Below are 21,037 nucleotides of genomic sequence, written 5' to 3' on the forward strand. Positions count from 1 at the left end.
GTTGTCTGCACGGTGCGTCGGCAAACCCATTCAAATGAATGGGCAGATGTTTGCCGACGTATTGTAGCCTTATTTTCAGACGTAAAACGAGGCATAATACGCCTCGTTTACGTCTGAAAATAGGTTGTGTGAACCCAGCCTAACAGTACGGGGGTATTATTCAGTAACAGTATGGTGGTATTATTTCACCTGGTATAGTGGTATGATTTAATAACTGTATATGTATATACATAATTTTTTTGTGTGAGAGGGTGTACATATGTTTTGGGTCTTGCAACACTACTGGACGTGCTAGAAATCAGTGATGTGGTACTCTGCACACCGCCTTCTGAATTGACTGCATTATTGATACAGTAAGGGTGTGTTCACATCTGCGTCGGGCTTCCGTTCATGGGTTCCGTCACACATTTTTGTCAGGGGAACCCATGAACGCATACAAAGCGGAAACCATAGCTTTCCATTTGCATTACCGTTGATTTCAATTGTAATGTTTCCGTTGCAAATGTTTTTTTGTAAGGTTTCCATTCTTTTGGACGGAATCAATAGCGCAGCCAACTGTGTTATTGTTTCCGCCAAAAAAACAAACCTTACGGAACGGAGTCCAAGGAAACCATTTGCAACGGAAACCTTACCATTGAAATCTACGGTAATGCAAACGGAAAGCTTTGGTTTCCGTTTGGTTTGTATTCATGGGTTCCCCTGACGGAAAGTTCTGACAAAAGCCATCAACGGAACCCCAACGCAGAAGTGAACAGGCCCTAATTCAGCATTTGGGGCCCCACTTTTAAGTTTGCCCAGGGCCATAAAATCGGCCCTGGATCTAATAATATATTCACCACTATGAGAAACATATTGGGGCAAATTTATAAAGACTGGCGTATCATATGCCAGTCTTAATAACAAATTCGGTAGCGTAAGATGCAACACATCTCAGATCGGGGTGGGGAGTCACGCAGGGGCAGACTGAAAACTACGCAAGCTAGGAGCTGCAGTAGATTTTTGCTATAATTTATACCAGTTTTCTGACATAAATTATTTAAAAATAAATTGCCCTTCTGGCGGAGCCCAAGTCCCCTCCGACCAAGCCCCACCCCTTTTCTCTCCAGTTTCAAAAAGTGTCGAAAAATAAAAAGTCATACATTTTATATCTGCAACTTTTTTTGCACCAGAAAACTTGCGTAAAACTCTTATTCTATATTTTTTCCCCATTGCCCTCATGTGACCCTCCTAAATATCATCTGCGTAAAAAAAATTGTTGCTCACAATTATTCATTAGCTGATTGGCTTGTCTTGTAGCCTCTCATTCACTTCTATGCAACAGTAAATGGCACCGGCCTTTAGACTCATTAAGATACAGGAAAACCCTTTAGACTAATTCCATCCTAAGTAAAATTTCCTGTAAACCTGCTCAATAGGAGACTAAAAAAGTTTGAGACCTCATTGAAACCTCCAATGTCCGCTGCGTAAAACTCACGACATGTCCGATATTTGTGCGTTGTGTTGTTCGCGCATCACGCACCCATTGAATTCAATGGGTGCATGAAAATCAAGCGCAGCACACGGAAGGACTTCAGTGTGACGTGCGTGATTCGCGCAAGAGCAGTAAGAAGTATGAATGAAAACATACAAACAGAATGTCATAATGATGGCGGCTGTGCGAAAATCACGCAGCCGCGCATCATCTGTTGCTGCTACACGTAGCTGTTAAGTACCTTTTGCGCACGCAAAACGCACACGCTCGTGTAAATCCGGCCTCATGGTGACAATATGTACTATGTTGAGCCTTGTATATACAGTATGGGTATCAACTACCGAAATATTATTTAACCCCTTCCCGCTCCTTGACGTACTATTACGTCATGGCAGCTGTATCGTTCGCGCTCCATGCCGTAATAGTACGTCTCGGGAGTAACGGCCGTTTCGGCCGTCCTCCCGACACATACAGGAGCTGTGACGCTGCTGTCTTGTTCAGCAGCTGTCACAGCTCCTACAGCGGGGACCGATCGCTGTGTCCCCGCTGATTAACCCCTTAAAAGCCGCGTTCTATAGAGATCGCGGCTTTTTAGGGGTTAAGCTGCCATCGCCGGCCTGCTACGCGACAGCGGCCGGCGATGGTGACTATGGCAACCGGACACCAAACAATGGCGTCCGGCTATGCCATAGACGGAAGCCTAGTGGGTCCTGACAACGTCAGGACCCACTATGCTTGCTGTCAGTGAGTAGCTGACAGTTCTAATACACTGCACTACGCATGTAGTGCAGTGTATTAGAATAGCGATCAGAGCCTCCTGCCCTCATGTCCCCTAGTGGGACAAAGTAATAAAGTAAAAAAAAAGTTAAAAAAAGATGTGTAAAAATAAGAAAATAAAAGTTTTAAAAGTAATAAAAGTAAAAGTCCCCCTTTTTCCCTTATCAGTCATTTATTATTAATAAAAATATATAAACAAACAAATAAACTATACATAATTGGTATCGCCGCGTCCGTAACGGCCTGAACTACAAAATTATTTTGTTATTTATCCCGCACGGTGAACGCCGTAAAAAAAAATATTAATAAACCGTACCACAATCACAATTGTTTGGTCACTTCACCTCCCAAAAAATGGAATAAAAAGAGATCAAAAAGTCGCATGTACCTAAAAATGGTACTGATGGAAAATACAGTTCGTTACGCAAAAAATAAGTCCTCGCACGGCTTTATTGATTGAAAAATAAAAACGTTCTGGCTCTTAGAATAAGGTAACACAAAAAGTGAATGATTTTTTACAAAACGTATTTTATTGTGCAAACGCCATAAGACATAAAAAAAAACTATAAACATCTGGTATCGCCGTAATCGTATCGCCCCGCAGAATAAAGTTAATATATCATTTATAGCGCACGGTGAACGCTGTAAAAAAAAAAGTATACAAAAACAATAGTAGAATTGCTGTTTATTAGTCACCACGCCACCTAAAAATGGAATAAAAACTGATCAAAAAGCCGCATGCACCCCAAGAAAACTACAATGGATTCCTCAAGGGGTCTAGTTTCCAAATTGGGGTCACTTTTGGGGGGTTTCCAATGTTTTGGCACCACAAGACCTCTTCAAACCGGACATGGTGCCTAATAAAAAAGAGGGCTCAAAATCCGCTAGGTGCTCCTTTGCTTCGGAGGCCGGTGCTTCAGTCCATTACCGCCCGAGGGCAACATGTGGGATATTTCTCTAAACTGCAGAATCTGGGCAATAAGTATTGAGTTGCGTTTCTCTGATAAATCCTTTTGTGTTATAAAAAAAATGGTATAAAAAGAGTAAATTTCACCTCTACTTTGCTCTAAATTTCTGTGAAACACCTAAAGGGTTCATAAACTTTCTACATGCTGTTGTGAATACTTTGAGGGGTCTAGTTTCTAAAATGGGGTGTTTGATAGGGGTTTCTAATATATGGGCCCCTCAAAGCAACTTCAGAAATGAACTGGAACCTAAAAAAATAAATAAATGAGGCAATACTTCGCTTCTTACATTATACTGATAATGAGCAGTGCCCACTCCGAGATTACCCCAGTTTTGACCGTTTGTATAAACGGAGACCCCTATTAGACCGTTCCAGTGCCCGGTTTTCCCAAGCATACACCCCCGAGAAGTGTTTTTCTATTGATGAGTCCCTGGTACATTTTAAAGGGAGGGTTCAATTCCGCCAGTACCTGCCAGGTAAGAGGGCAAGGTATGGCGTGAAGATGTATAAGCTGCGAGAGTGCATCAGGGTATACCTACAGATTTAGGATATATGAAGGAAAGGCCACCCCCAAACCAGACTGCATCCTGGACTACAATAGGTACATGGGAGGGATGGACTTGTCAAATCAAGTCCTGAAGCCCTACAGCGCCATGCGGTGTGGTATAAGAAGCTGGCCGGGCACATCATACAGATGGCTTTGTACAATTCGTATGTGCTACGTCGATGTGCAGGCCAGAGGGGAACTTTCCTGGAATTTCAAGATCTAATCTTTAGGGACCAGGAAGGGGGGGCACCCAGTACTTCTGGAAGCGAGGCCACACGCATCGTACCAGGGCAACACTTTCCAGGAGAAGTTCCCCAAACCGGTGGAAAGGGAAAGAGTCAAAAGAGGTGCAGAGTCTGCTATAAGAGGGGGATAAGGAAGAACACAATATACCAATGTGACACGTGTCCCGAAAAACCAGGGCTCTGTATAAAAGATTGTTTTAAAATGTATCATACATCCCTTGATTTTTAATTTACCCTGATGCACTCCGCACAGCTTACCCCCCTCATCTTTCCCTTCTGAGCCCTGCCGTATGCCCAGGCAGCTGATAACAGCCACATGTAGGGTATTGTCGTACCCAGGAGAACCCACATTACAATTTAAGGGGTGTATATCTCCGGTGGCGCATGCTGGGCACACTATATTGGACACTGAAATGGCATATACATATATAAAATTGCAAATCTCACACTGCACCATCTGCTGCGCATTATCTTTTACACAGTACCTGTGGGGTCAAAATGCTCACTACACCTCTAGATGAATGTCTTAAGGGTGTAGTTTTTAAAATGGGGTCACTTCTCGGGGGTTTCAACTGTACTGATACCTCAGGGGCTTCTGCATACATGACTTAGCACCAGAAAAGCTCCAGTAGGCCAAATGGTGGTCCTTTTCTTCTGAGCCCTCCCATGGGCCCAAACGGCAGTTTATCACCACAAATGGGGTATTGCCGCACTAAGGACAAATTGGGCAACAAAATGGGGTATGTTGTTCCTTGTGAAAATAAGAAATTTTGATCAAAAATGACATCTTATTGGAAAAAATATAATTTTTTTCATTTCACAGCCCAATTCAAATAGGTGCTGTGAAAAACCTGTGCGGTCAAAATGATAACAAAAACCATAAATGAATTCCTTGACGGGTGTAGTTTCCAAAATGGGGTCACTTCTGGTGGGTTTCCATTGCTTTGATACCTCTGGGGCTCTGCAAATGCGACATGGCACCCGAAAACCAATCCAGCAAAATCTGGACTCCAACAAACACATAGCGCTCCTTTCCTTCTGAGCCCTCCCATGGGCCCAAACGGCAGTTTATCACCACAAATGGGGTATTGCCGCACTAAGGACAAATTGGGCAACAAAATGGGGTATTTTGTTCCCTGTGAAAATAAGAAATTTTGATCAAAAATCACATCTTATTGGAAAAAATATAATTTTTTTCATTTCACAGCCCAATTCAAATAGGTGCTGTGAAAAACCTGTGCGGTCAAAATGATAACAAAAACCATAAATGAATTCCTTGAGGGGTGTAGTTTCCAAAATGGGGTCACTTCTGGTGGGTTTCCATTGCTTTGATACCTCTGGGGCTCTGCAAATGCGACATGGCACCCGAAAACCAATCCAGCAAAATCTGGACTCCAACAAACACATAGCGCTCCTTTCCTTCTGAGCCCTCCCATGGGCCCAAACGGCAGTTTATCACCACAAATGGGGTATTGCCGCACTAAGGACAAATTGGGCAACAAAATGGGGTATTTTGTTCCCTGTGAAAATAAGAAAATTTGATAAAAAATGACATTTTATTGGAAAAAATATAATTTTTTTCAATTCACAGCCCAATTCAAATAGGTGCTGTGAAAAAACTGTGCGGTCAAAATGATAACAAAAACCATAAATGAATTCCTTGAGGGGTGTAATTTCCAAAATGGGGTCACTTCTGGTGGGTTTCCATTGTTTTGATACCTCAACGCCTCTTCAAACCTGGCATGCTGCCTAAAATATATTCTAATAAAAAAGAGGCCTCAAAATGCACTAGGTGCTTCTTTGCTTCTAGGGCTTGTGTTTTAGTCCACGAGCGCACTAGAGCCACATGTGGGACATTTCTAAAAACTGCAGAATCTGGACAATACATATTTAGTAGTGTTTCTCTGGTAAAACCTTCTCTGTTACTAAAAAAAAATTGAATAAAATTGAAATTCAGCAGAAAAAATGACATTTGCAAATTTCATTTCCACATTGCTTTAATTCCTGTGAAATGCCTGAAGGGTTAAAAAACTTTCTATATGCTGTTTTGAATACTTTGAGGGGTCTAGTTTTTAAAATGGGGTGTTTTATGGGGGTTTCTAATACATAGGCCCCTCAAATCCACTTCAGAACTGAACTGGCACCTTCAAAAAAAGGCTTTTGAAATTTTCTTAAGAATATGAGAAATTGCTGTTTATGTTCTAAGCCTTGTAACGTCCAAGATAAATAAAATAATGTTCAAAAAACGATGCCAATCTAAAGTAGACATATGGGAAATGTGAACTAGTAACTATTTTGGGTGGTATAACCGTCTGTTTTTCAAGCAGATGCATTTAAATTCTGAAAAATGCTATTTTTTGTAAATTTTCTCTAAATTTTGCAATTTTTCACAAATAAAGACTGAATATATCGACCAAATTTTACCACGAACATGAAGCCCAAAGTGTCATGAGAAAACAATCTCAGAATCGCTTGGATAGGTTTAAGCATTCCGACGTTATTACCACATAAAGTGAAATATGTCAGATTTGAAAAATGGGCTCTGAGCCTTAAGGCCCAAACTAGGCTGCGTCCTTAAGGGGTTAATAGTGTGTTTTCTTTAGTACTGGATTGATGATTTTCTAAGATGGGATCCACTGGAATATGACATCACTCAAATTTCTCTTCCCTCTGAGAATGTTTGGGTCCCAGACGTACATATCAATGAATTGTGAGTATAAAGAAAATATGTCTGCGTCACATTTGCAGGAATTGCTGCCACAAATTAATAGAAAATGCCAATAAAAACTAGAAAAAGATAAAGTAAAAAAGACATAATTACCAAATTTTTGCTACTACTTATTTTCTTCTACTTAATTTCTCTTTTAATAATATATTTTACAATTTTAGGGTATGTTCACACGTAGTCAACAAAAACGTCTGAAAATCCAGAGCTGTTTTCAAGGGAAAACAGACCCTGCTTTTCAGACGTTTTTTTACCAACTCGCATTTTTCGCGGCGTTTTTTACGTCCGTTTTTGGAGCTGTTTTCATTGGAGTCTATGAGAAAACAGCTCCAAAAACGTCCAAAGAAGTGTCCTGCACTTCTTTTTACGAGGCGTAATTTTACGCGTCGTAATTGCCGTACGACGCGTAAAATTACGCGTCGTGTGGACAATACAGCGTTATACCCATAGAAAGTAATGGGCAGATGTTTGACGACGTATTTGAGACGTATTTCCAGACGTAAAACGAGGCAAAATACGCCTCGTATACGTCTGAAATTTGGCCGTGTGAACATACCCTTATATTTTAGGTTGAAATCTTCAGACACAGTGTTTTGCTGCATTTTCGTAGTGTTTTTAATGGCTTTTTTTGTGGCATTTTATAGTGCGGCCAGATGTTACATTAAAGTCTATAGTAAAATATAAAATGCACTACAACAACTGCGTTTTGTTTTGTGGATTTTTTGAGACATTTTTGTGGTCAGTGGCGTTTTTTTCAAAATGCAACATGCTCTGGGTGGGGTGTTTTTTTTTTTCAATCGTTGTTACCATAGGCTTTTTTATAGGACTTCAAAAACTTCTGAAAACATACATTTACAAAATGACACTAAATGGAAAAACGCCACTAAAAACGCCATAAAAAACGCATATTACATTTTTTTTTAAAAACTAGCGTTTTTAGAAGCATTTTATGGTGCAGTTTAAATTGTCAGAAATTTTCTGTGTGTGAAGGAGGCCTTAAAAAACCTTAGTGCTTCAAAAAAAAACAAAAAAACATTTATTTTTAGAGATTTTCGTTTTATTTTGTATTTGTTTGATTTTTTATTTTTGGGAACTAACTGATTGAAGCGACTGTTTCCGTATCTTCCAAAGGCTTCAATAGAGAGTGACCATTGGGATCCACTAGTGAGTTTTATTTGTAATATTCTGCTACATAAGCTTATGTATATTATACAGTATACATAAGTTACTTAAGTAAGTCTTAAAGAAGCACTCTGGTGTTTTTTTTTCTATCATTAGGTACCTATCCATCCCAATATATATATATATACTCAGCGAGTATTACCTTATTTAGCTATTCCTTTCTGAATTCTTCTCTTCAATTGGGTCATGTGACCTCACTCGGACCTGTTAAAATCAACAGCAGTTAATGTAAATAAGAGTCAGCCTCCTCACGTGATTTATGAACGTACCAAACAGGTTCTCCACAGAGGGGATACAGAAACTACTAACTACTACTAGTCACTAACTACTGATGAGCGGATACATAACTATCAGGCTGGGTTCACACAACCTATTTTCAGACGTAAACGAGGCGTATTATGCCTCGTTTTACGTCTGAAAATACGGCTCCAAAACGTCGGCAAACATCTGCCCATTCATTTGAATGGGTTTGCCGACGTACTGTGCCGACGACCTGTCATTTACGCGTCGTCATTTGACAGTTGTCAAACGACGACGTGTAAAATGACTGCCTCGTCAAAGAAGTGCAGGACACTTCTTTGAAACGTAATTTGAGCCGTTTTTCATTGAATTCAATGAAGAGCAGCTCAAGATTACGGGCGTCAATAACGCCTCGCAAAATGCGAGGAGGAGCATTTACGTCTGAAACGACGCAGCTGTTTTCTCCTGAAAACAGTCTGTAATTTCAGACATAAAAGCCAGCTATCGTGTGAACATACCCTTATACAGTTATAATGAAGGAGGTCGCAGCACAGCCCTGTGACTTATATGTGTGACAGTTACGTGTCTGCTCATCAGTAGTTAGTAACATATGTTTTCTGTATCCCCTCTGTGGTGAACCTGAACTATGCGAGCGATCCAACCGTCGCTGGTTCAAGTCCCCCAGGGGGACAAATAAAGTAAAAAAAAACAGTAAATAAAGATTTTTCTTAATGTTCCAAAAAAAAGTATTGGTACCACCACGTCCGTAAGGGCATGACCACACGTGGCGGATTTCCTCCGCAACTGTCCGCATCAATGCCGCACAGAATCTGCGTTGCAGATTCTGCTGCGGATCTGCACAAAATGTGCAGTAAATTGATGCGGACTAGCTGCTGCGGACTGCGGGAAAAGTGCTTCCCTTCTCCCTATCAGTGCAGGATAGAGAGAAGGGACAGCACTTTCCCTAGTGAAAGTAAACGAATTTCATACTTACCGGCCGTTGTCTTGGTGACGCGTCCCTCTTTCGGCATCCAGCCCGACCTCCCTGGATGACGCGGCAGTCCATGTGACCGCTGCAGCCTGTTATTGGCCTGTGATTGGCTGCAGCCGTCACTTAGACTGAAACGTCATCCTGGGAAGCCGGACTGGAGACAGAAGCAGGGAGTTCTCGGTAAGTATGAACTTATATTTTTTTACAGGTTGCTGTATATTGTGATCGGTAGTCACTGTCCAGGGTGCAGAAACAGTTACTGCCGATCGCTTAACTCTTTCAGCACCCTGGACAGTGACTATTTACTGACGTCTCCTAGCAACGCTCCCGTCATTACGGGAGCCCCATTGACTTCCTCAGTCTGGCTGTAGACCTAGAAATACATAGGTCCAGCCAGAATGAAGAAATGTCAAGTTAAAAAAGCAAGACGGATCCGCAGCACACATAACATGTGCATGACAGCTGCGGACTTCATTGCGGAAATTAGAATCTCCATTGAAGTCAATGGAGAAATTCCGCCATGAGTCCGCCACTGCTCCGCAACAGACAGAGCATGCTGCGGACACCAAATTCCGCTCCGCAGCCTATGCTCCGCAGCGGAATTTTACGCCTCGTCTAAACGAACACTGCTAAATTAAAGTGTAAGTCAATGGACAAACGGCTCCGCTGCGGATTAACGCTGCGGAGTGTCCGCAGCGGAATTTAAGTGAAATTCCGCCACGTGTGAACCCAGCCTTAAAGTCCAAACTATTACAATCTAGCGTTATTTAACCCACTCGGTGAACTCTGTAAAATATATATATATATAAAACACCCATATTGCTGTTTTTTGGTCACTTTAGCTCTAGTGATCAAAAAGTCGCATGCACCAAAATGGTAATAATAAAAACTACATCTCTGACCGCAAAAAATAAGTCCTCACATTGCTCAATCGATGGAAAAATAAAAAAAAGTTATGGCTCTCAGAATATGATGACACAAAATAATTTTTTTTTATAAAGTGATAATACATTAAAAAAATATACATTTGGTATTGCCGTAATCGTATCAACCAGTAGAATAAGGTAAACATGTCGTTTTTCCCACCTGCGTAAAAATAAAACCCCACAAAAAATGGCGTAATCGCTGTTTTTTGCCCACTTCATCCCACAAATTCACCATTTTTTTTTTTTTTTCGTTTTCCAGTACATTATGCGGTACAAATGGTTCCTTGAAAAACTACAACTTCTCCCAAACAAAAAACAAACATTCATACGGCTATGTCGACAAAAAAATTTAAAAAAGTTATGGCTTTTAAAAAGCAGGGTGGAAAAAACGAAAATGAAAAAACAAAGATTGGCTGTGTCCTTAAAGGGTTAATGCACATGTATGTCCTAACATAAGTTTGGTTAATTAGAACATTGGTCTACAACCTATGGCTCTTCAGCTGTTGTATAGCTATAACTCCCAGCATGGCCTAATAGCTGTAGGCTGGCCTAAAACCTGGAGAGCCACAGGTTTGAGCACACTGATCTGGAACAAGGCTTGATCAAGTGTAAACCTCCTAACATCCTTTCCAGGCCATATAGACCAGTGTTTAAACAAATTACATCAAAGGACTCCCAAGGCTATGATCATACACTGTGCCGCCTGTTCAAACCACAGCATTAGCACAATGTGAGTGCCCCCTAGAGACATGGCATGAACCCCCTAGGTTACACATATTGCAGGTTGAGAACCTAGGATCTAGAAGACTATGCAACACATGGTAATAATTCTCGGCGCAATCCATGGGGAAAATGTACACAACCACCTAGTATAGCCACGGCTTTAGTATGATTCTCCAAGTGAATTTCCAATGAAAGTCATACTAATAATGAAACTTCTCTTCCCACAGTGTGGAGTCAGAAAAACCCTCAGAAAATAATTTTATCTACATTAACCACACAGGACTAGTAAACTACCAAAAGCCAATCAGAATGTCATCTATGTGTATGTTTTACATCTACTTTTTCCCTTTTGATGAGCACAATTGTACTTTGAGCTTTCAAAGCCAGCTTCACACAAGTAAGTAATATTACATTCCTCGAAATGATTGCAGCGCTAATGTTACCCTTAGTGGGCACACGGGACTTGGATATTTGTGAAAAAAAGTTGCAGATGACAAATTAGAACATTATTTATGAAATGTATAAACAACAAAATGTTACATCAGTTACTTACTGCATTATATATATATATATAGCAATAGAAAGCAGCAGCACTCACTAGAAACAAATGTGTAGGTGCCAAGCAAGTCGTCCAGATCCAAGGACAAGGCAGTATATAAAAGTAGAAATCTTGCAGCACTCCGAAATGTGAAAAATAAGTGGTTTATTCAGCCAACAAACAGCGACGTTTCTGTCCTACAATAGGACCTTTATCAAGTGGCTGAATAAACCACTTATTTTTCACATTTTGGAGTGCTGCAAGATTTCTACTTTTATATATATATACACTACCGTTCAAAAGTTTGGGGTCACCCAGACAATTTTGTGTTTTCCATGAAAACTCACACTTATATTTATCAAATGAGTTGCAAAATGACTAGAAAATATAGTCAAGACATTGACAAGGTTAGAAATAATGATTTTTATTTCAAATAATAATTTTCTCCTTCAAACTTTGCTTTCGGCAAAGAATGCTCCATTTGCAGCAATTACAGCATTGCAGACCTTTGGCATTCTAGCTGTTAATTTGCTGAGGTAATCGGGAGAAATTTCACCCCATGCTTCCAGAAGCCCCTCCCACAAGTTGGATTGGCTTGATGGGCACTTCTTGCGTACCATACGGTCAAGCTGCTCCCACAACAGCTCTATGGGGTTGAGATCTGGTGACTGCGCTGGCCACTCCATTACAGATAGAATACCAGCTGCCTGCTTCTTCCCTAAATAGTTCTTGCATAATTTGGAGGTGTGCTTTGGGTCATTGTCCTGTTGTAAGATGAAATTGGCTCCAATCAAGCGCTGTCCACAGGGTATGGCATGGAGTTGCAAAATGGAGTGATAGCCTTCCTTATTCAAAATCCCTTTTACCTTGTTCAAATCTCCCACTTTACCAGCACCAAAGCAACCCCAGACCATCACATTACCTCCACCATGCTTGACAGATGGCGTCAGGCACTCTTCCAGCATCTTTTCAGTTGTTCTGTGTCTCACAAATGTTCTTCTGTGTGATCCAAACACCTCAAACTTCGATTCATCTGTCCATAACACTTCTTTCCAATCTTCCTCTGTCCAATATCTGTGTGCTTTTGCCCATATTAATATTTTCCTTTTATTAGCCAGTCTCAGATATGGCTTTTTCTTTGCCACTCTGCCCTGAAGGCCAGCATCCCAGAAGTCGCCTCTTCACTGTAGACGTTGACACTGGCGTTTTGCGGGTACTATTTAATGAAGCTGCCAGTTGAGGACCTGTGAGGCGTCTATTTCTCAAACTAGAGACTCTAATGTACTTGTCTTGTTGCTCAGTTGTGCAGCGGGGCCTCACACTTCTCTTTCTACTCCGATTAGAGCCTGTTTGTGCTGTCCTCTGAAGGGAGTAGTACACACCATTGTAGGAAATCTTCAGTTTCTTGGCAATTTCTCGCATGGAATAGCCTTTATTTCTAAGAACAAGAATAGACTGTCGAGTTTCACATGAAAGCTCTCTTTTTCTAGCCATTTTGAGAGTTTAATCGAACCCACAAATGTAATGGTCCAGATTCTCAACTAGCTCAAAGGAAGGTCAGTTTTATAGCTCCTCTAAACAGCAAAACTGTTTACAGCGGTGCTAACATAATTGCACAAGGGTTTTCAAGTGTTTTCTAATCATCCATTAGCCTTCTAACACAGTTAGCAAACACAATGTACCATTAGAACACTGGAGTGATGGTTGCTGGAAATGGGCCTCTATACACCTATGTAGATATTGCATTAAAAACCAGACGTTTACAGCTAGAATAGTCATTTAGCACATTAACAATGTATAGAGCGTATTTCAGATGAATTTAATGTTATCTTCATTGAAAAAAACTGTGCTTCTCTTGCAAAAATAAGGAAATTTCTAAGTGACCCTAAACTTTTGAATGGTAGTATATATATATATATATATATATATGGTATGCACTTATCCTGCACTGCTGTAGAATTTCAAAGATGATATTAATGGTTTCTTAAGAAAATTAGTTGGATCTTTAAAGCGGTTCTCGAGGTTTAGAATAATATGGCCGCTTTCTTCCAAAAAAACAGTGCCACACATGTCTTCAGGTTGTGTGTTGTATTGCAGCTCAGCCATATTCACTTCAATGGAGCCAAGCTACAATATTAGCCACAACCCATGGACAGGTGTGGAGCTGTTTCTACACAAAAAAGCCATGGTTTTCTAATAATGGACAACCGCTACTTATTTAACTTTTTATAAATTAAATATTAAAAATATATAATTATTATTTCCATGATCACATGATCAGGGCAGATTTTTATTGGCTGGAAGTAAATAATTAAGAAATTATTGAATGAAAGCAACCAGAGATCTTGAAAACTGTGAGGAATTGATTTAGAAATTAGGCCTCATTCACTTGGAAGTATTTTAAGTTCAATAATTTGAATCCGTATTTGAAGTCCAAAATACAAAATAGGTGCAAATCTTTCCATTGTACTTTTTCTCAGTGTAGGTATCACTCCTAGTTTTGGTAATAAATACTGATGCAAAACCTGAAAAAAAAATAAGTGGGAATGTGTCATATTGGAAAATTGTATAATTTTTCATTATATAAAGTATAACATTTATTTACTGAAATAAGAATATCCCTATAAGCGAGGTGCTCTATCTTAAAGCATTCGGGAGCAAGGGGCCCATGTACTGTTCTTGCATGGGGGGCCCTCTGCAGTTTGTGTCCGGAAGTGGTGTATTGGTCTTGCACAAGCAAACTTAGCTTAGCAGTGGGTGCCATCTAAAGGAATCTTTGTTAGATTGGTCATTGTTGTGCCACAATTCTACCCTCTTCCGTTAATTGTTTGGCAGGGCTGGGACAAGGGACAGGCAAAGTAACCTATGGTCATTGGTGGGAGAGGGTCCCAATTTATAAATTAAAAAAAACAAAACAATGCTGTAAATTATCCTGCAAATAATCCTGCATGTGCTTCCATGTAGAGTAAGGGTATTTTCACACGCTGAGTAAAAAATTCTGAAAATACGGAGCTGTTTTCAAGGCAAAACAGCTCCTGATTTTCGACCTTTTTTTAAGCCACTCGTGATTTTCGCAGCTTTTCTTACAGCCGTTTTTGGAGCCTATGAAAAACAGCTCCAAAAACGTCCCAAGAAGTGACCTGCACTTCTTTTTCGCGGCCGTAAACGGCCCATTGGAACAGAACGCCGTTTTTTCCATTGCAGTCAATGGGCAGATGTTTGGAGGCGTTCTGCTTCCGATTTCTGCGCAGTTTTTCGGGCGTTTACAGCCTGAAAAACGGCCGAAAATAGGCCGTGTGAACATACCCTAAGCATAATAGAATAAAATGCCTATTACACGGCACGATATGGGCCATGAAAACAAGCGTCAACCAACAAGGCAGCTCGTTGATCGGCGCTCGTTTTTTTCTTTCACAAGGAGCAATGATTGGTTATGTATGGGGATGAGCGATCGTTACTACGAACAGATGAACAAGCGTTTTCTCGTTGATATGACTGCTAGCTTGCCCGATCATTGGCCCGTGTAAAAGAGCCTTAAGCGCTGATTGGCAATATACAGATAAGGATTTGAGTGGCCAGCTGGAAGGAGAGTGCTAGCACCTATCATCAATGCAAATTATTTCTCTTTTTTTCCTTCTTTCATTTATACCAAAATAGTGAAAGTGCTATGTCTGATTATATATTGCAGCTATAAAATATAGCGTGCAGCTATTATCTCTTTTGTTCTAATATAGGTTAAAAAAAAGTTTAACTATATAACAATTTTAAATATTTGACACTTAAAAGTTAAGAAATGTAAAAGGCAATAGCACATCCAAAGTCATACCGTACCTCATGTCAAATGAAACGCTGCAAAATTAGGTATTGAAATTCAATATGACCTATATGTATTTCTTTGATTTCTAGTTGAACATATTAATGTGTCCATGTGGAGAAAATCAGAAGATATGGAGAAGGATCTAGAGAAGTTTTACCATAAAGGAGCATGGGAACTTATCAGTGTCAGTTCCAATTACAAAGTAGTGGATGAACAGGGGGACAAATTTGGTGTGCTAGAATTCTTTGTGAGTTGACGCTAATGGCTTCTCATTATATCCACCGTTTCCAAAGATGATATGTTACAGTTGTTTTTACAAGTTCCTCTAAATAATCACAAATCAGAGTCATAGCTAGACCTAAACCAGAGCGAAGATTCAGTTTGCGTCTCCCTGTATCTAAATGACCTGCCCAAGGTGGAGTGGTTTGCTGGTGCCCCCCGGGCTCATAGCACTCAGGGCACACAACTTGATGTGTATGGTAGCTGGGCTGTATTGGTCTTACCACCCTGGGAAACACAAAACACTCTACATTATAATTACATACTGGCACAGCGCTTGGCAGTACAGAAATTTTTAAACAAATATGCCCCGTGTTACGCCATGGAGATTTGACAGAAGAATAGTGTATGTTTTTCTATCATTCCCTCATTAGACAATTAATTTGTTTTTACATAGATCATCTTCAGGAGACATCCGCTGTACTATGTTGTGAATCTAATTATCCCCAGCGTGTTTCTTATACTTATGGATATTATTGGATTCTACCTCCCTCCAGAAAGTGGAGAACGGATTTCTTTCAAGATCACCCTCCTCCTGGGTTATTCAGTCTTCCTCATCATAGTTTCGGACACCTTGCCTGCCTCGGCCCAAGGAACTCCAATAATAGGTATTGACAATATCTAATGTTTATTTACCCTACAATTTCAAATTTGTCTCATATAATCAACTAAAAAAATGTATATAAATGTCTGTAAAAGTTAAATATAAAATGTTTTTATTTAACTACATTTGGAAAATGCAAAGACAAACATCTGCAGCAATTTGTTTTTTAGACCAGAGATTTTAGGCCTAGGTCACAGGGAGTTTTTGACAGGCAGAAAAATTCTGCCTCAAAATTCATTCAGGTGAAGATTTTGAAATGTCAGCGTTGTTTGACGATTTTTTTTTTCCAATGTCCTTTCGCAGCATAAAAAAATGCTCCAAACCAGGGTGGAAATTGCTAGAAGAAAGAGCATGCCACGCCGGGAAAAAAGCCTCTGCCTCCAATTAAAATCAATGGGGGGCAATTTGGGGCATTTCTTGGCGCTGAATTCAATGCAGTTTCCAAGCCAAAATCACAATGCGCCTTGTGAACTGACCGTTAGGATAGTTTTGATCCCTTGCATTCCTGTCTGTCAGTCATTACTATATTTTCATAAATGGATTTTTAACATCCTAGGCACATGGCATATCCACAGGAGCGGAGAACCGGGTTGCACAGCTCTCGCCGTGTAAGAGCAATAGTAGTTCAGGAAATGATCACGCTGGTTATCCTCAATAGAGTCATTGGACTCCATAGCAAAACTCAGGATAGCCCTTAGCCCTTCTTCCACACACACACACACACACACACACACACACACACACACACACACACACACACACACCCACACACAAGGCTCCAACAAACATACTACTTTTTATCAAAGGTAACGTCCGGTATAATTTTGTAAAATATCTCTAAGGGGTTAGCGCTCCATTTTTCACACATCCAAATTCTAATCCCTTTACAACCCCATAATATTAAATGATAAAACTCTGGCTGCCTGTAGCCACCACTAGGGGGAACACAATGAATATACATTAAAACAGCTACTGTTGAATTATGGGAGTCATGAAAGTGTATGCAGTGTGCTTCTCCTAGTGGTGGCTACAGGAAAGAACTATGGGGGAATTTATTAACTTTTCTATGCCACTTTTCTGGCATAGAAAATATTGCAAGCAGCACAAAAGTCGCTATTTGCAGTAAAAAATTGGACTTTTGTGGCACTTTCTAAAAGCAGGATGTGCTTAACGGAGGGGTTTTGGCTACCAAATTTATCATAATTATCATAAATGCCATAAATTTGACTCCCTGGAGTCCATATGGCTAAAGCCTCTTAATATAATGAAAAATGCAGATAAATTAACATATGAAACGCCAGTCTTAATAAATTCCCCCTATGACTGTATGTCAGAAAGTAGGAGACCTGTTAGGTTCCACGCACCCTTTCACCACCGACCCCATAGCAGTCACGCGGTCTGCCTCTATGGTAGGTACACCACGGATGAGGCATTTATGGCGTATCATGTGGTTATATACTGTCTAAGATGGGAAGATCCCATGACAAGGAACAGTTCTCACTCCACCTCCCAGTAGAACATTAGTTATACACCAAAGTGCAATATCTGTAACGTCTTGTCTCGACATCGTGCAACCTGTTTCACCAAGATGGAGATTCAGGTGTTTAGATCTTGGAAACAAGGTGAAATGTTTCAGAACTGGAAGCAATATATGACAAGAGATTATTTATTTCCCCTTCTCAAATGCATAGGATAAAATAGAGTCACCGGAGTGATCATTAAATAGACATATCAGAGTCTCAGGCGAGCTTTGTTTTTTATAATGTTTTCTAGCTTATGATAACAGTTTTGTTATTTACATATTGTTGTATACATTTTTATTTTTAGAGGTCTATTTCCTGGTCTGCATGTCTCTTCTTGTCATCAGTTTGACAGAAAGTATTTTCATAGTTCGCATAGTCAATAGGAAAAATATCCAGTCTAAGGTTCCCAAATGGATGAAGAAACTTGTTCTGGAAAATATGACCGCCTTGCTTCGCATGAAAGACAAGAGTCGTTATTTTAAGCCTAATATCAACTCTTCTGATACATTGCCAGAGATGGAGACTACTAGCACTGGTTAGTTGTAATATACATATCCTTATAAAAGATATGATATATTAAATATTGAATGAAGTTCCTAATATGCATTCTGTATTAAATCTGAACACATTCCTTCCTATTCACCCTACCTCTGCGGAAGTTCTGCTTTGCTCTGTGTCTTTTTTTCTTTCAGCACAGGCTCGTCCACGAGCGTTAGTATACACACAGCCCTGTGTCGATACCACACTCACTTACGTAATGACACAGGGCTATTCTTTAGTAATTATTCCACCCCCTCTATTTGTCTATTCGACCTCCCCACTAGTTCTCGCCTTCCCCTTTAATTTATCCTGCCTACCTGCTTTCTCACATGACCGCCCCTCAGATATGTAATGTGATCCCCATCATCCCCGTATATATGTAATCCCCATCATCCCTGTAGATACCATCGGGGTGGGCAGCTCGCGGGCACTGAGGAACAGCAGGAACGCAAAGAAAATTGTGCTGGTATTGAAGCATAAGCAAAGAATGAATGGGGTGGGCATTGAGGAGGCTGTGGACCAATAGGATGCCTCAAATCAGGTATATGTCATCCTATTGGTCCACAGCCTCCTCAATGCCCGCCCCTTTCATTCTTTGTTATGCTTCAATACCAGCACAATTTTCTTCGTGTTCATGATATTCCTTTCGGGCTGCAGTGCACGAGCATTCAGGAATAGCATGAATGCAAAGAAAATGGTGCTGGTATTGAAGCAAAAGCAAAGAATAAACTGGGCGGACATTGAGGAGGATGTGGACCAATAGGATGAATCAATCCCGGGACTTCTGACATATACCTGGGTTTGAGGCATAGTGCCCCATCACCAAACACTGCAAAAATAATATACAGTAAAGTGCCTACGAATCACTACCTCACTATGTCTAAGTAAATACCACCACACAGTGCACACAATAATACCAACATACAGTGACCAAGTAACAGGTCTACATATAAAGTTATCATAAAACAATGCTATACAATGTCTAAATAATACTGCTACACTGTTAATATTAAGATTTGTGGTGGTCACAAATCTCAGGAGCCAGGCCATCTACTGTATGGTACCTAATACAGCAGGGACTGCACAGGTCGCACACCCCTTAGGCTGGTCCTAAAGTTATTAAAGGTATAGCTCCTAACTTAGAAACTCCAAGAAGGAGATTTATTAAGACTGGTGTTTTATATGCCACAACACATTTATTAAGAGGGGAACATCTCTTAATAAATGTGTTGCATCTTTTGGCTGGCCGTGCACAATCCATTCCCCCTTCCCCCTCATGCTACTGTACATTACATGAAAAAAATGATGGTCACCTCACCCTGCTCCTCTTCACTTACCGGGCCCCTTCAGGCTGCCTCAGCATTTTGTGGTTCATAAAAAGTCCAGACGCTGATCAGTGTCAGGGCCTTATATGTGACACCTGAATGCTGTTTCACATACAACGTCATGAGGCTGTCCGGCGTCAGTACCTTGTATGAACCGCAACATGCTGAGGGAGACTGAGGGGATCCAGTGGGAGAAGCAAAGAGGAGTCGTGAGGTGAGAAATGTTTACATATTTCGTTTTTTTTTATTGTCGGTGGGGAAGGGGATAGTCTGATTGGGTGGGAAGGTACAGAGTCCGGCACTGGCCTATACTTTGCTACGCCCCACAGAATTAAGACTACGACATCTAGGAGCTGGCGTAAATTTCTGCCATGGTTTACGTTAGTTTGGGCCTTTTGCGACTTTTCTATGCCAGAAAACTGATGAATACTCCCCTAAGATTAATGCTCATAACTAAGAATAAAACTTTTCGATTTCTCTTTGCATTACTTTTCTCTCCCTTTTTCTTTATTTTGAATTTCCTAAATTACTGGAACATTAATGTGAATCTTGCCTTATTGTTTCATTCCATCACCACTCAACAATTGCACATTTATTTGTAGATGAATTGTCGAGATATTCTGAAAGTGGAGGACGTTTCAATATATCGCCTGCAACTGAGTCAACGAAAGAGCATCCTGAGATCCTACAACGTATCTACAATGAGATAGTGGCTGTACGAGAACATCTGGAGAAGGATAATGATCAGGAGGCCTCTAAGGAATGGCTTATTGTTGGATATGTTCTTGATAAGTTCCTTTTTTGGGTGTATCTAGTGACTATTGTGACTTACGTTGTTATTTTGACAATTTGTTGGACATATCACTATATATAGTTATCAAGGTAAACAGCAGATGTAGTTTTAGAGTACGATTTTATAAATTAAATGTTTATCAGATTATTAGTGAACCAGGATGTAACTCCTTTCTACATCCCAGTTAAAGGGGTTGTATAATATTAGAAAAGCATGGGTGCTTTCTTACAGAAATGGGGCTGAACTGCAATATCAGACACAGCCCCTTGCTATGAGTGGCTGCAAGAAAACTGCCAACTTTTTTCTTATCTCATACAACCCCTTTTAGACTCAACAGCAGATTGTTTCTACTTTAAATTGAATGTCCACCATATGTTTGTTTTTTTTTTGTTTAGTTTTTTTTTATTAAGAGGCCTAAAAATTCTGTGCTGGTAAATTTCTTAATAAATCTTCATAGCATGGGGGAATCAGGAGGAATAGTTTTCAGCCTAGTGAAGTGTATGACCAGCATTCAATTGATAGAACCTGACTACAGGTGATTGTTTGTAGTCAGAATCTGCTAGTTAACCACAGTATTCTGTACACCAGTCGCAGAGTCACCCAGTTGTGGAATAGCACTAAGGAGGAAAAATAGGTATATAAGAATTATAAAGTGACAAGTTTTTGTTTTTTTAAATATGTTTTTTTGCTATTGTTCTTAACTTGTCTAAAGGTGAATTTGTGTTTTAAGATAGTATTTCATGTAATTCAATACATTGGAAGGACACAATAAAAAAATTTGAAATAAATAAAGTAAGCCAATGGTTATCTAAGTTATCTTTCAC

The 21,037-nt window shown here is 40.1% G+C and overlaps 1 protein-coding gene across 1 annotated transcript in view; it reads left to right on the plus strand.

The window, feature by feature from the left end:
• The window catches only part of LOC142662591 (5-hydroxytryptamine receptor 3A-like), a 46,318-nt gene extending 26,024 nt beyond the window's left edge, over positions 1 to 20,294 (plus strand). Inside the window, exons 4-9 of the mRNA XM_075840803.1 lie at positions 6,611 to 6,717; positions 11,022 to 11,191; positions 15,239 to 15,396; positions 15,826 to 16,036; positions 17,860 to 18,090; positions 20,023 to 20,294. Of these exons, the coding sequence (XP_075696918.1) occupies positions 6,611 to 6,717; positions 11,022 to 11,191; positions 15,239 to 15,396; positions 15,826 to 16,036; positions 17,860 to 18,090; positions 20,023 to 20,294 (1,149 nt within the window). The remainder of the gene's footprint in view (positions 1 to 6,610; positions 6,718 to 11,021; positions 11,192 to 15,238; positions 15,397 to 15,825; positions 16,037 to 17,859; positions 18,091 to 20,022) is intronic.
• Positions 20,295 to 21,037: the final 743 nt, after the last annotated feature.

The sequence above is a fragment of the Rhinoderma darwinii genome, chromosome 10, assembly GCF_050947455.1.
Source record: "Rhinoderma darwinii isolate aRhiDar2 chromosome 10, aRhiDar2.hap1, whole genome shotgun sequence".
NCBI lineage: Eukaryota > Metazoa > Chordata > Amphibia > Anura > Rhinodermatidae > Rhinoderma > Rhinoderma darwinii.